Here is a 15,669-nt window from a genome sequence, read left to right as displayed (position 1 = left end):
TTGAGGATTTTAAAAAATTCCTAGACTAACCTTGATTGGAATGCGAAGCTATCCAGCGATTTTAGAGCTGCTTGACGTCAGAGAGAATGTTAATATTGGTCCCGCGCGTGCGTCTCCGTAGAGGCGTGGACCTCCGCCTGGGCAATGGAAGTGGTTTTTCCCGTTGCAACTACTATTTCAATTTCATTCCCGGCACTATCGTCTTCCATTTTGGACCCATCAGTAATCCACACCTGTACGCCCTGTTTTAGGAGTACAGTACAATCGTGATAGTCCGACATTTCTTAATCCGACACGTTCGGTAATCCGACAACCTCATAACGTCTATGGATGCAATTGGCATTATTTTATTTTGATCAGTCGTAGCAGAGCAGCAGAGGGGGATTGTGTTTTGTTTCCCGGTCACAACGTATTTGTCATTAAATTTGAACGACGCCAGTTCTCTCGCGATTTCTGACGGTGTTGATGTGATTTTTTTCTGTCTTTTCATGTCATTAAATGGAACCTTCGGTAGTCCGGAATATTTGATAATCCGACAACGAGTCGGTCCCGTATGTGTCGGACTATCACGATTGGACTGTATTTCATTGTTTGTCCACGCTGAGCGCTCACTAATGACGAATTTGAATTTCTTGGTGAATTTCTTGCCATCTTGTCGTGAATTGTCAGTCACGGAGAGTTCAGGATTGAACCCAGAACCCTTACATGTCCTGTAAGATTGCCTTCTTTAAGATTTAGCCTAATCTAAGGCTACAAGATATAGTGGAATGAGTCCACTGACCTTTCCTAAAGCGCTGTGGAGCATGTTCGCAAGGCTCCCGTAACGTTCAGGCAGGCTATTCTGTATACCTTGTTAAGTGTTAAACTTCCGTAATACCATTGCATCCAACCCTCAATTGAGTTTTTATTTTGAATTAAACTTTTGCATCGGTAAATTTGAAGCTTCGAAGTTTCCTATTCAAATTAAAGGGGGATGCGGAACAGACCTTATGAATACAAGAGGAACAGTCACTTTCACCTTCATAATTGATTGACCTTTACGTATAATATTTTATTTAATAACAGCGAGGATGACGTACTATATATAAACTTTATTAGTATATAAATCTTGAAGTATATAAATTTGGGGCGAATATTATTGGGGACTAAAACAAACGTGGCTAGATTTCCGTGCAGAACTGATTTGCTGGTATAATTTATAAAAAAAAGAACATCCACAACAGTAAGATTGGAATTTAAAATAAACACATTACACCCATGATAGCCAGACATAATAATTGATTAATTAGGTGTTTATATTAGCGAAGCCTTCATTCGTCGCAGTTCTGCGGCTCATCCTCCAACAGCTACTACCTAACCACTACTCTCATCACAGATTTGACAATCGTTAATTTTTAGATAAAATCAAAAGCCATAAAGTAATAATTGATTAAATAAAGCGCAAAAAAATTAATTAACTAAATAACCGTTCATTAATTAGGTGCACACGATAGCAGTAACTTATATTTACACGTACACGCTTGTTTGTGTGTGCTTGCTTGGGACTTACCGTTTTCTGTATTTTATGCTACCAGTAAGTGTGTTTTTTATTGTTATTTGTTTGTTTATTAACAATAAAAGGAGTGCCACGTTGGCCACATTGGCAGGTTTAGGCCGATTTATTATTGTGTGTATATTTTTTTCTAGATAAGAAGAAATTGTTTTATTCAGCGCTCGTCCGACTGGTGGTTTCCTTTCATTATTTTTTGATAGGCACCCTAGCTGTGAGTTTGACAGGCATCTCGGTGTGTAATAGTGTGAGTGTTTCGTTTCCGTTTTGGAATCAAGTATGGGCAGTTTTTGACGACCAGCTGAGAATGTTTTTACTTATGGGTCTGTACAATGTTCAATATATACTTTTTGTGAGGGCTGTATTTCCAGCGGAGGAAATACTGGCGCTGTCTAGTTCACCAGTGTCTAATATGATTGACGTGCCACGCCATTTGAAAAAATGATAAATCCTCCGATAGGGTGATTAATATTGCGCCACCTTGTATATTAATTTTCCTTTAGTTCGAGTTTTCAGCATTTTTGCTTAGAACCACTTTATGCTAAATTTAAAATTATAAAATCGTTAATTAGCTGTGCAAATATTTAATAATAATATATTTTCATAATTTTTGTATATTTTCGTGAAATATTTTGTTAAAATTGTCTTTTTCTTTGATTTTTCTCTCACTTATTTATGTTTTTTATTTTTATTAATTTTGTTTTATTAAAGCAGTGTCAAAATATTATATTTTAATAAGAAACAAATCTATTAACAAATCTGAAATTAACCAGTATGTACAATATATAAATTTCATTATTTTTGCGTAAAAAATAAAATTTTTTTGTATTATATTAAAAAAAAAAAATAAATAAATAATTGGCGCGTACACTTCTGTTAGGTGTTTGGCCGAGCTCCTCCTCCTATTTGTGGTGTGCGTCTTGATGTTGTTCCACAAATGGAGGGACCTACAGTTTCAAACCGACTCCGAACGGCAGATATATTTATGAGGAACTTGTTTTGTATTAAATATATATTTTCTTAAAAATAATTTTTTTTTATGAACTCTTTTCTTAAAATTGTGTTTGTCTAAATATAAATAATATAAGGGAGAATGGGGAGTTGTGAGACGGGTTTTTTTTGGACCCGTATTACTCAAAATCTTAATATTCTGCATATGTCAACGATGGAATCTTTAGTCAATGAATACTGGAAGCTATTGGTATGGCCTATTTAACAAAACTACAATTTTCCTTAAAATTAAAATTGTATATAATAATATAAAATATAATACAAAATACAAAAATGTGGGGAGTTGTGAGACACCATGGTTTAAATCAATAAAAATTACTTATTTTAGTTGTTAGTTCTTTATTAAGATGAAAAATAAAAAAGAAAAGACAATTGTTATAAAAAAGTGTATAAAAAATGCAATGCCATCAATCTGATGACTCGCAGTGAGAACATGTATAATAACCAGTTCGTAAATTGGCACACTTTAGGTGCACAGCTCGATCGCATACATTGCAATGAATGGAGTTGTTTCTGCTTAACTTTTTCGGCATTTGCAGAAAAATTTCATGATATATTTGTATATATGACAATGCTTGAATATTGCGAGGTACTTATGACAGATGCGTTAAAACGTCGAAAAAAACGGTGTCTCACAACTCCCCACATTTGTTGTCTTACAACTCCCCAAATGTTTTTTTTTTATAAATTGCCGCGTAGTCATAAACACATTGAACGTTCATGCCCATGTGAATGTGTAAATTCAAAGCTAATAGGACAATTAATAATTTGTATATATTAACATTTGCAATTTGCTTCAACAACTGATCGAATGTATCGCCAAACAAATGATGAAGAAAACTTACCGAGAAATTCCAAAACACAGTAACTGGAGAGACGCGTCGAATGCGTGTAAATATGACCAATGCTAGCTGAAAAGTGAGATCGCATCGAGAACACTTGTTGACACTTTAAATCGAATGTAAACAAATGAATAATGCCGAAAGGTAACAATGTCTCACAACTTCCTGTAACTCACAACTCCCCATTTTCCCCTATATATTAAATATTTTTTCTTAAAAGTTATTTTTTTGATGAATTTCGTTTTATTAAAGCCGTACCAAAATATTTTATTAACAATAAAAAAAAAAAATATGTTACTTTTCCTTTCCTTTTTTTTAGGCAGATTTGTTTTATTAACACATCGCTAAAATATTTTAATAAAAAATCAATAGTTTAATTTTCCTTTTATTTGTGTGTTTCAGTGTTTTGACGTAAAACACCTTTCCAAAGCGTATCTTTCGGCCGCGTTTCATAAAACCTAGATTGAGGGCCTAAAATGGTGCGCAGTTAGCTGTTAGAAACCGAACCCACAACTTTTGCATGGCCAGCGCACAAGCAAGCTTTGCTAAAGCGGCCGCCGTTGAGTGTGCAGGTGAAATTTCTTTAGTACCCATCAAATCGTTGGAAGATTTGTAGAAAACAATGTTTGCTTGTTTTTAGGAATCCTTTACACTCTCATTGCGATCAGGGTCCAATTTGACAGCATCTATGAAAAACATAAATTTAACACGTTCGCATGCGTAATGCATTTGGCGTGCACCGACTTGGACATGCTAGGCTAAGTTGCACATTTTTTTCTTTCTAATATAGCTTAGCTGTGATGGTTGGTTTTTTTCTATTTTCTCTTGGACTTTACTTATTTATATCTTTTGTCTCGCAAAAATTAACAGAGCGTGTGTTACTTGAATTGTTGTTGTTTCTTAATGCACTTTTCTATACCTGGTACATAATTCTTTTACTTTAACGAATTGAAAAGTGTTGTTGCATTGTGCAGTTATTGGTTGGTTGGATGCGCTGTACAGTTCGTGCAGGCTGCTAACCATATACCTACATACAAAGTTACATTCAAATAATTATTTGCGCATTTTTAAACTAAATACATTTTAATTAATGGGTGGTCTGTTGATTGCTAGCTTTTCATTTACCATAAATACGTATTAATTTTATGTGTTTTTATGCTTTATGTATGTAAGTGTACCATGCCGTAAGTTAATTATTTTTGTTTAATTGCTAAATTAGGGTAAGAGACTCCCATGCGTTACACGCCCAAACTTTTTACTTTCAAAGTAGACCCCCAAAAGTCTGCTCTTTGGTCGTTCACGAGAAAATGCAAACTTAACCTTGGCTCAGTTACTCTTGCCTTACCAAAGCTTGAGCACTTTAATGAGTTCAAATAACTGAGTATTTCACTCGATAAAAAACTTAGTTGAAAAGACTTTTCAAATTCAGCCACATGCCTCATGGCTACATAATACCCTTTGCTCGGGTGTGGGGTTTTAGAATGGATTGCTATCAATGCCTCCACAGTTTGGTGACCGAAAATTAAAAAACCGCAATACTATGGTTAATTAAGCTGGAAAGGTCGGCTTGTCACTTTGTTACAGGATCAATGGTAATTTTCCCTTTGGATGGACACCTCTTCACATGTGTAAAGAAGCAGACCTACCATTGCTATCTGCCAGAACTTCTTTAACAGTAAATCTTGAACACGCATTCTTTGTCTATAATTAGGGGAAAAATCACTTTTGAGAAACAGGTAAAAATGGGCCTGACGCCAAACATTCCCTTGCAATTTTCAAAAAACCCAGGCTGAGGTGATATCAATTTTGATCTTTCAGTTATCATAAACTTCGGACAAAGATTTGAAGATCACATTTATATGTATCTCATCAGATAACCATGCGGTTATCAAAGCTTTCATCAATCGAGTATTTATGTCCAAACATACTAGGAGCTGATATGTTAAACTCTCCACCTTCTGGCAGGATCCACGTTACATATGTGAGTTATTGTGAGATGGAAGCCAATGAGTGCGCCGACAAGCCGGTTCTAATGTACCCGAAGGACTTAAGTTTTTCCCGACCAAGGATTGCTGTTACAGTAAACTAGTCTTGTCAAGTGCGATGAACCTCACAAGCTGCGATGAAGAGTATCGGCGATGTCATCTTTCCTACATATTTTACAGATGAACATCTAAGCGTTAGATATTCGTCTACCAATGGTGGTTTAGTAATCATTTGGGAGGCTGAAGAGAAGTTTTCCATGAGGTCAAGACAAACAGGTTACCAGACTGCCTACCGGTCTGATGTAACGGTTTCAATCGAAAGTTTTGAAGCCTAAAATAGCATGTGGAAGCATTTCTTTTTCACCAAAGGCCCTTCTTCTACGGAAAATCTCTTAACTAAACCAACAACAACAATTAATAAAATGGTATCGGTTTGAAATGGATGGATTTATGGATTTCGCATATTTTTTACGAATGTTTTAAAACTGTAAAACACCGAAGCCATGCGCAGAGGTAAATTTAGTCAAGACGGCGTAACTTTTACGACGGTCAAGCAATGGCGATATTATTTTGATAGGAACTTTAATCACAGATGTGGCAACCTAACAAAAAAACCCGAACTCAAATAAGTTGGTTTAGAGCACCACCTGGTGGTTGTTCCGGATACTTTTTGGTCAAGACGGTATGGAGAAAACTATTGTACGCAACACTGCACAGTGCGGCCGATTCCCGAAAAGCTGGCCAAAACTCAAAAAATTAAGTAATTGATTCAAAATCTGATTACGAATTTGATCTTAAAATTTTGAAAATCCATCCCCTTCCACCCCTATTGGCCACCCCCTCACGTGAAATAGCGTATATTCAAGAACATAATCAAGATGCATGTAAATTTATATGTTTTCGGGGTCGCAAGGTAGCAAGTGGTAGCAGCTGAATCTTGTTTTATTCAGTAACCATTACTTTTTTGAGTAACCTTTAATAGGTTTCAAAGCAGCATATGACGGCGTTGTATTACTATACAGTTTGAAAACTCAAATTTTATAAAAAAAATTCCAAAAAATGTATCTACGTATTGCTGCAGCTAAAAATTTTGTGTCGAGGTATTGATATGTACTAAAGATTTCTCGTATTTTACTAACCTTCCGAAGATGATTCCATTTGGTTTTGTTCAATTTACTCCATTACAAAATCTTTCAAATGTGTACAACTTTCACTATTCATCGGCAGTAATACGATGCTCAAACGAAGGCCACGTTGCGACTGAAAATACAGGGGATACTTAGAAACTTTTTTTTTCGACTTTTGGCCAGCTTTTTGGGAATCGGCCGCACTGTGCACTGTCAGGAAAAAAAACTATCAAAAATCAGCGATACTATTGAGCCACTTGAGACTTACGCTTTATTAAGGGGGGCTTCCTATCAGTCGGCTTCAAAAAATTGATTTTTTTGTTTACTGCAATCGATAGATATATTATAGGAGAATATGCCCTCAAAATTGTAAAGCGGAATTCAAAGTGATTTCGGAGTTACAGGCCTGTGTACTGTTCCTCGTGTGAGGATACTGTCTACCTTCTGAAAACTTTGAAACACGTTTTCTCAAAACCATGTTTTTGAAAATGGCGTGTAAGATTAAAAAAAAACAACGAAAGTTATCGTTTCAAACCGATAATCTATATAAAGATAATTAAAATGCGCAGCTAAGTAACTAACAAAATACAAAAAAAAATCATTTATTAATGTTATTTAACACCTTTTTTGAAAAAAATAGCGAAATGAAGCACTTTTTTTCAATAATTAATTGTGTGTTCATTTTTTCATATTTTTATGTCTATTATATGCGGGAAAGCCTTCTGAATAAGGCAATATTTTTCTTTTGTGTTTCAAGTGAAAACTACCACCGCAATCTTACACGCCGATTTACTAGCGCGCAACGAGAAGCTGTGCGAGATTCCTCATATGACCGCCATTTTCTTTTTTTATTTTTGTTAAAAAATTGTTTATTACTCTTCAATCATGCCTTCAAATAAATGCAGAAGATTATTCCTGTGTGTCGCTTTTTTGCCTAGAAAAAAATTGAGAAAAAATACCTTTTTTTGAAGCCATGGATAAGAGGCCCTTAAACTAAATTTGATAGGCTATAAAACTGCGTACCCATATTTCTTCTAAAAAGTTTTGATTGAAAAGTTGGAAATTTTTATGAAAATTTGTCGAGTTTTCATAAATTGCTTGGTTTTAAACATTGATTTATTTGGTATTTGTTGTAGAATGAACGATATTTTTATTGAAAAATAAAGAAAATTACTACCGAAAAAAAAAACTGATCAGAATATAGTGTATATATTATTTTGACTCTTCATGCATGTATGTACATATATCACCCAAGCCTCCTTTGCAGTGTTCACAACAACAAAACCACTGCTAATGTAAGTAAAGTTGAGTTATTGAAAAGTGCTCAATTGGCTTTTTTTTTAGTCAGATCCGTTTTAAATTTCCCCATTGTGTACTCAGTAATTTCACCAGCTGCTTGCATAAAACTCGAAGCTAACCACTTGGAAGTCAGCTCGTAGCCCTGCAGGGTCTTTATATACTTTATTTTATTTAGAATTTTATTATTGCAACTGATTTGTTTTCGTTCACTTTTACTGAAAGCAACAATTTACTGATAACTTATAAAATGCTTTCATATGTGCATAGCTCCGTGACATCCCCCCTAAAAACATTCACTTGTATTATAGTTGGTAGTTTTTTCTCCTTGCTTTGTAGTTATTATACAAATTTTATCCAGCTGGCATGTGAGCTGATAACCTATCAGCGAAATTTATTATTACTCATATGTATGTATGTGTACGCGCAAGTCCATGTGCACTATTCTGCTATAAAAATTTGGTGGATAAAAAATAGATTTTATTGAGTTTATTAAGGGGAAGCAAATAAAAAAATACCTTTATTTGAATTGCTTCCTTGTACTAAGTATAATCTTCACTTTTATGAGGAGTCAACCTTTTTTTATTACTTTACTGGCTGGCTCTAAGCCAGCAGTAGAGAAGCTGACTCGACTTTTTTATGATTTTATGTGTTATCTAAATTGTCAACTTTGTTTACCAATTACTTTGTTGTGGGCCAGGGAATACTAGAAATAACAAAATACACGACACTAACAAATTGGCATTATACATATATACTTTTAGCAACAACAAAGTACGTGCCATTCATGATTCAATAATAAAAGGTTTGCTCAATGAGTAGTTTGCTCGTTCGCTCTTGGCAAATCGGCTCCTGGATTGCTAGCTCTAGAAGTTTTGTGTAAAAGTAAAGGAAAAGTAAAATTTGTAGAAAATTCAGCATGCGGCAGCTACTGAGAAAGTTTATTGCGAGTCAAGAGCACGTGAATGCCACCGCGCACGGAAGAAGCTTTTTCAAAACAGGATTGACAAAGCGTTGTAAAGTAAGGTGCAAATGTGTTCAAAGTTTGTTTTAGGAAATTAAATTTATAATGAAATAATTCATTATTACCCTATTTTGCTTAGGTAACGTAATAGTGGCGTATAAAGGCGGCCGCCGTAGCCGAATGGTTTGGTTCGGAATTCGCAGAGGGAACGTTGATTCGAATCTCGGTGAAACCAAAATTAATAAGAACATTTTTCTAATAGCGGTCGCCCCTCGGCAGGCAATGGCACACCTCCGAGTCGGCTTGAAACTGTAGGTCATTCCATTTGTGGAACAACATCAAGACGCACACCACAAATAGGAGCAGGAGCTCGGCCAAATACCCAAAAAGGGTGTACGCGCCAATTATATATAGATATATATATCGCACTTGTTACGTTAAAGCGTAACAACTCAAAATCTGAACATTTTCAGTAGAGACGAAAAACTGTTTCCGTAAATATTAATAATATAGGTATTACAAGGGAAAAAATATGTAATTGCACGAAAATATCATTAAAAACAATATAACGGTTGTTTCATTCTTATTTGTTTAGTAGTTGCGCTAAAATAACAAATTTTTGAGTGGTTACTCTTTTCCTTTTCTTTTTGAGTTGTTACGCTTTAACGTAACAAGTGCGATATATATATATATATATATATAAATATCTATATATACATATCTATATAATGAACCATCTACGTTTACTGCGACACCTATCAGAATTTTTCTATACTACGACTATATTCTTTCCGGAAGTGTAAATTTTAAAGTGACCAAATTTTATCACCGGTAGAAACAAACAAACATCCATTTTAATATTTTAGATAATTTACAACTATTTTGGCTTCGTCATATCTATCGAATCAATTCAATTTTAAAAATTGCATTTTCACTTATGGTGAAATAGTGTGCAGTAGTATAAAATATGAGCAGAAACGATGTGTACTTCCCCCTCATTAAAAAATCGAATGCACATACAGATTAAAATGAAATTTTGCACACAGAACTTTCAGTCGTTTGCTATCGTCGCGTTCCTAAGCACATTTGAGGAGAACGCAAGTGGCTAAAAATAGTTATTATTTCATTATAGCTGAAATAATGACGTCAGCACTGGAGAGGTCAGAGCGCGGGAACTTCAATTATGCAATAAAACATTTCGCAAAGGTGAGTACATAGCATAAAAAATGTTATAAATGCGGAGTTTCTTTCTGTATATTACTAGTCAAAACAAATCAATTCAAGCAACGAGGTAACATGAGTGAATACTCACCAACACAATCTCAGTTTTTTCGTAAACAAACCGCTGTCATGACGCCGGTTACTTCAGCCAATCAGCTGATTCTTTCAAATTCGCTGAGAGCTGGTTAACGGTCTAATCTTGGCCACACCTGATTTTGCTGCACCTCTCAAATGCCTTATGAAGTGTTAACTTTATATCCAATGAGAACAAGACTAATTTGAGGAGTTTACTGAGCATTAGGGCTCAATAAATTTGATAAAAGGTTGTCCGTCTCTAACTCTCCCTAAGCAAATACAGTTGGTTATTTTAATTTCTTTCCTCCACATTTTAGATCACCCGAACAATCTATTGTGATTTCGACTGTATGAAAAATAAGTGTCTGGGGTTGTGCTCTTGAGCAGACCGTTATTCGGCTCTGAGCGAATTTAACAGGAATAGCTAATGAGCAGACGCCACTAGGGATGTGCTTACAAAAAAACTGAGATTGCGTTAGTGGTATACGAAAAAAATCAACTAATGACACTTCGTTGCTGTCTGAACAACGACTGTCGTTCGAGTGAATACATGTGAAGTAATCGTTCAGAATTCGGCTGCCGATTCTCCCAAGTGACGTTCCAAGCCGAAGTTCCCCTCACAATTTTCTTTTTCACCATAGTTAAAGAACGAACCTGGTAAATCTATCATCCTTGATGCGGTTTCACTGTATAAACGGTTGTGGTGAGAATGAAAACATGTAGAAAAAATTAAAAGGAGAATACGTAGTAAATAATGAATTATGATCATGCCCTGTACGATTTGAATACCTTAATATTTAACTGTACCAAATAAAAACATATCAGTTAATGAGTATATTTTCATTTAAAGGTCAGCAACAGTGCGGATTTTCTTGAGCTCTCGCCAGAATTTGTTCGAGAGATTACGGATAGTGATGAGCTTAATGTTGACTGTGAGGTTGATGTCTTTCAAGCCATTATGCGATGGTATGAACATGACAAAGAAGGCCGCGAAGAGTATCTTGCATCGCTAGTTACCTCTCTAAAACTCGTGCAATTTCATCCAGCCTTTATTTTAAAGCACATAAAGCCTCTACCTGGTTGTGAGCAGATTGCGAATGAGGCTTTGAAATTAATCACTGAATCAACAGGAGGCAGCCGAATTTCGCCAGTCCATACGAAAACCCGAAGTGAACGTAAATGTGTTCTGATGATTTTGAATGATGTAAAAGTAAGTACAATCGATATTTAAAAAGTAAAAAAAAGTGCCATAGTAGCTATAATAGAAATGCCAATGATAATAATAATGCAGAGCGAATACTGGCTTGCGTTTATTCAGGATGAAATTCACTGCACCACCGCTTAGATTTTGATCACTGCTGTAAAGATTTTTTAGCTCCATTATTTATCAAAAAACATCTAAAGGCAAGAGGGTGTAGTTTCCGGCCCGTTCTGCTAATAAAATTTGACTAAGAAATTTCACTATCCAAGAAATGGTTAGCTTCCAATCCATTTTAATTAATTCCTATTAGTTTTTTGTGTGCTCATATTTCTAGTACGGTTCTTTTTTTCTTTAAGAAACAAGCTGGAATTGCAGTTTCTTGCCTTTATAAGATTTTTGTCAGTGGCACATATTTCTAGTTAGGAGGCTTGTAGAACTTCCTTTTCCGGTTACCGAATAGTGGCTAAGTTTTCGCCTTCGATCCTATTTATTAGCGGATTCAGCACTTTTAGTCATATCTCATCTGTTAGGTTCAGAGAACGGTGACCGCATTCGACCACTTTTCTCTTCACTGGTGGTGGCTGCAGGAACTTTTAGGCTTTCGCGCCGAGAAGCTTTCTCCTTCATTGCGTGAAGTAGTCGCGTCGGGCTGTTTTGCAGTCTGAATCTTCATGCATATTGTTGTTGTAACAGCATAAACATTCCCCATACATGTACGGGGAATGCTCCTGGAGTGACAGTCCTTGGCCGGATATAAATCTGTTACTTCTCGAAAACGCATTGCGTTCTTCTTCTAGTTACTTCTTTAGTTTGCTTCCCACATTTCCAACTTCCATATATTATTTAAAAAAACCTCTGTTAATGCCAGGTGGACATCGCGAATTTACTGTCAAATCACACTTGCCTTATCGAATTTCTTACCATCACTGTCTTTACATCAACTGTCATTTCGTAGTTTGACAACTAAATTTTTATTTTGTCGCGCCATTTGCATGCGTGAATACAACGATCCCATTTGCTTGATGTCATTTTGAAATTCGACAGATATTAAGACACATTTAGTAGAAGTTGTAGATGTGAAGTTTGGGTTGGTACAAACAAAAGGGTTGGTATACAGTAAGTCGGGAGTTATTTCAACTAACCCTTTATTTATTTACCTAACACCTCTCTCCCTTTGGATTCAACCCGTGAAAAAACATGTTTCCTGAGCCTAACATCAGATGAGGTAGACGTTGATGATCGATGACTACACCATGTTGGCAAGGCCTGATGAGCTGCTACAACAACAACTAACCTTTTATGTTCTTGAACACCTGTCACGGTTTTAAGAAAACGGAGACGATTTAATAATAGCCTATCTGGCATTTTGATAAGGTGACGCTCTCCAGGTTCTAGCAAAGTAATCCGACACAATTTCCTGTATGTCGGAAATATAATCTTACTGGTTCCAATCCTGGGAATGCTTATTGGTGCGTGGCCCGGTAGCAGTGCGATTTTCAGTTTTTTGAATCAAATTTTATTCCTTGTGTGTCTTGGTCGAGAACTGTTTAACAATTCTTTGCAAGGTAGGCCATCTAGCCTAAAGTAGTAACTATAATTTTTTAATATTTTTCAGAAATTAAAATACATTCTACGCTACAACCTGGCCCTTGATAAATGGCAAAAATGTTTTGAACTTAAATTCATAGACTACAGCTATGGACTAATATACCACAAGAATAGTCTACTTTTTATTGGTGGACGTTCTCGTGGTGTCCAGAGGAACAATGCTGTTAAACGCCTTGATTTGGTTACTTTTAAGTGGATGGAAATGGCCAACATGTCACAGCGTCGCGATGATTTGTGTGTTGCGATCTTGAATGAAAATATTTACGCTTTTGGAGGCCATGATGGTGGAGACCCTTTCAATACAGTCGAAATGTAAGTGGGTGAGGATAGGCGTTTACCTAATACGAATATTATTATTATTTCTTCATTATTATTACCATTATTAGCAGGTGTGATTTTATATAAATATTTATAGGTTCGATATAGGCATAAATGAGTGGCAAATGCTGCCAGCAATGTCAGATCACAGATATGGTGCCAGCGCCATAGTTTACGAAGGAAGAATTTATATATTCGGTGGGTTGGGCATTGACTGTGAGCCCTTACGTTCAGTTGAATGCTATGATCCAACTACAAACTCTTGGTCAAAATGTGGTAATATGCATCAAGCGCGCGGCTGGCCTGGCGTAAGTACTAAAATGCCAAAACAGGCTTGCAATATTAGTATTTCGTATAATATGTTTGTATGTGTGACAGGTGACTATATTAAATGGATTTATATTCCTCATTGGGGGATTTAATGAAGGCATGTTGAGTACAGTGGAGCGTTTCGATCCACAGCAGAACACATGCACGAAGGTGAGTATTAACTTTTTTTGTTTTTTTGTAGTTCTCGTAATTGTAATTTTTGTTTTGTAATTTTCTTTTACCAATTTACTTTTCAGTTGTCGTCGTTAAATGCAGCGCGGTTCGGCATTTGTGCCATCACAATTGGCAACCAGATATGGGCAGTTGGCGGTCATGATGTGTATACTGTAGAAGAATATGATTCTGACAACGATAAGTGGATCGAAAAATCACCGTTACCTGTTTATGGCATACACAGCCATGTGGAAGTGCCAAATAATTTTGTTGATAAGTTGCAGAGTAAATATATGTGTACACCGAGTTAATAAAAAATATAAAAATTCTTTAGTTATGATCTATTTTTTTCAGTTTTCAAAATATGTGTATGCATACGAACATATTCATATCACATTGAAATCTATATAATTTAGTTATAATTACAATCAACTCTTTCTCGCAACGCGGTAGATACGTTTCTTAAAAAAGCGTGCAAAAACATCGTGTAAAAAAATACATGCGCCATATGGTTTATTTGGGGATATATTCCAGAACTTTATAGAATCGAATCGAATCGTAAGAAACTCTAAATACGTCCAAAAAAACCGTGCAAAAGAATTAATAATGAAATACATACTCATAAGTACAAGGGCCGTTCAATAAGTACCCGTGTTTGATGGCAGAGGGCGTTCCTGAAGGAAGTTGGTATTAGCATCGTGTGCTGCCATCTATTAAATGATGGCAAAACCAAATTCAGATTAATGGATAGCTAAGTTTGGATTGGGCAGCTATTCGAGTAAGCTGTGTTTCGTTATTTTCGCTAAGATGGAAAAAGAGTAGTATCATTCGGTAGTTTGTTTTTTGTTTTTAGATGCGAGGAGATAAAATCAAAGTTGGATGCTATCTATTGGGATGCCAGAGTTCGATATTGGTTCAACAAATTTAAACCTGAGCGAGCATCCGTTTTTGATGAGGAGGGACCTGGACGGCCGGCAGACGTGGTTACCGAGTAAATATTTCAAAAAGTCCACGATATAATTCTCGCCGATCGACGAACGAAAGTGCGCGAAGTAACAGAGGCCATAGGTGCGTCGACCTGAACGGCGATTGATATTTTACATGATAAGGTTGCATTGAAAAAATTGTCGGCCCGATGGGTGACGCGATTGTTCACAAGCAACAACAAGCGAATGCGGTTGTTAACTTCGAAGCAATTGGAAGGCGATCGGAAGGAATTTTCGCGTCGAGTTGTCACCCTTAGTAAAACCTGAATTCATCACTACACACCAGAAACCAAGCAACAATCAAAACAATGGATTTCTCGAGGTGAATCTGCTCCAAAGAAAGCGCAGACAGTCCCATTGGCCGGAAAGGTCATGGCGATCATTTTTGGGATGCGAACGGCTTCATCCTCATGGCTGTTTTAGAAAAAGATCATTGGAACGAGCATTAGACCGCTTTCACAAAAAATTGAAGGAGGCACGGCCGCATTTGGCAAAAAAGAAGGTGCTGTTTCCCCACGACGAGGCACCAGCACATTCATCCGGAGTTGTCGTCGCCGAACTGCAAGGATTGCGTTATCAATTGGTGCCACACCCCCCGTAATTTCCCGATCTGGCTCCCTGTGACTTTTTCTTCTTCCCTAATATAAAGATATGGCTCGCGGGGAAAAAAATTAATTCAAACGAGCAAGTCGTCGCTGAGACAGAGGCATATTTAGGATAATTCGACAAATCCTATTTTTTGGAGGGTTTAAAAAATGGCCGGAGCGTTGAGAGAAGTGTGTCTTTCTAAAAAGCAACCATGTTGAAAAACAAAAAAAAAAAAAAAATTGAAAAAATGGTGTCTTCATTTCTAACTCAAGTTCTTAGTGAATCCTCCTCGTTTTATAAAATAAAGACAATTCATTTTTATTACAAAAAAGTGCGTCTAGCGTATGTAGTACACATAACAGAAGGGAAACTTTCAAAGCAGACAAAGAAAGAGGAAGAGACCCGAGAGAGAAAG

General features: G+C 36.2%; 1 protein-coding gene across 1 annotated transcript; it reads left to right on the top strand.

Moving 5' to 3' along the window:
- The first annotated feature begins 8,718 nt into the window (after window positions 1–8,718).
- On the top strand, window positions 8,719–13,992 carry LOC128856599 (kelch-like protein 5). Its single transcript, XM_054091908.1, has 7 exons — window positions 8,719–8,831; window positions 9,907–9,980; window positions 10,921–11,280; window positions 12,887–13,191; window positions 13,295–13,505; window positions 13,576–13,677; window positions 13,764–13,992. Exons 2-7 carry the CDS (start codon window positions 9,915–9,917, stop codon window positions 13,989–13,991), a joined length of 1,272 nt encoding a protein of 423 aa, XP_053947883.1. The 5' UTR covers window positions 8,719–8,831; window positions 9,907–9,914; the 3' UTR covers window position 13,992.
- The last annotated feature ends 1,677 nt before the right edge of the window (window positions 13,993–15,669 follow it).

The sequence above is a fragment of the Anastrepha ludens genome, chromosome 3 (assembly GCF_028408465.1).
Source record: "Anastrepha ludens isolate Willacy chromosome 3, idAnaLude1.1, whole genome shotgun sequence".
NCBI lineage: Eukaryota > Metazoa > Arthropoda > Insecta > Diptera > Tephritidae > Anastrepha > Anastrepha ludens.
The sequence above is the reverse complement of the archived record's forward strand: the minus strand, read 5'-3'. Positions and strand labels throughout refer to the sequence as shown.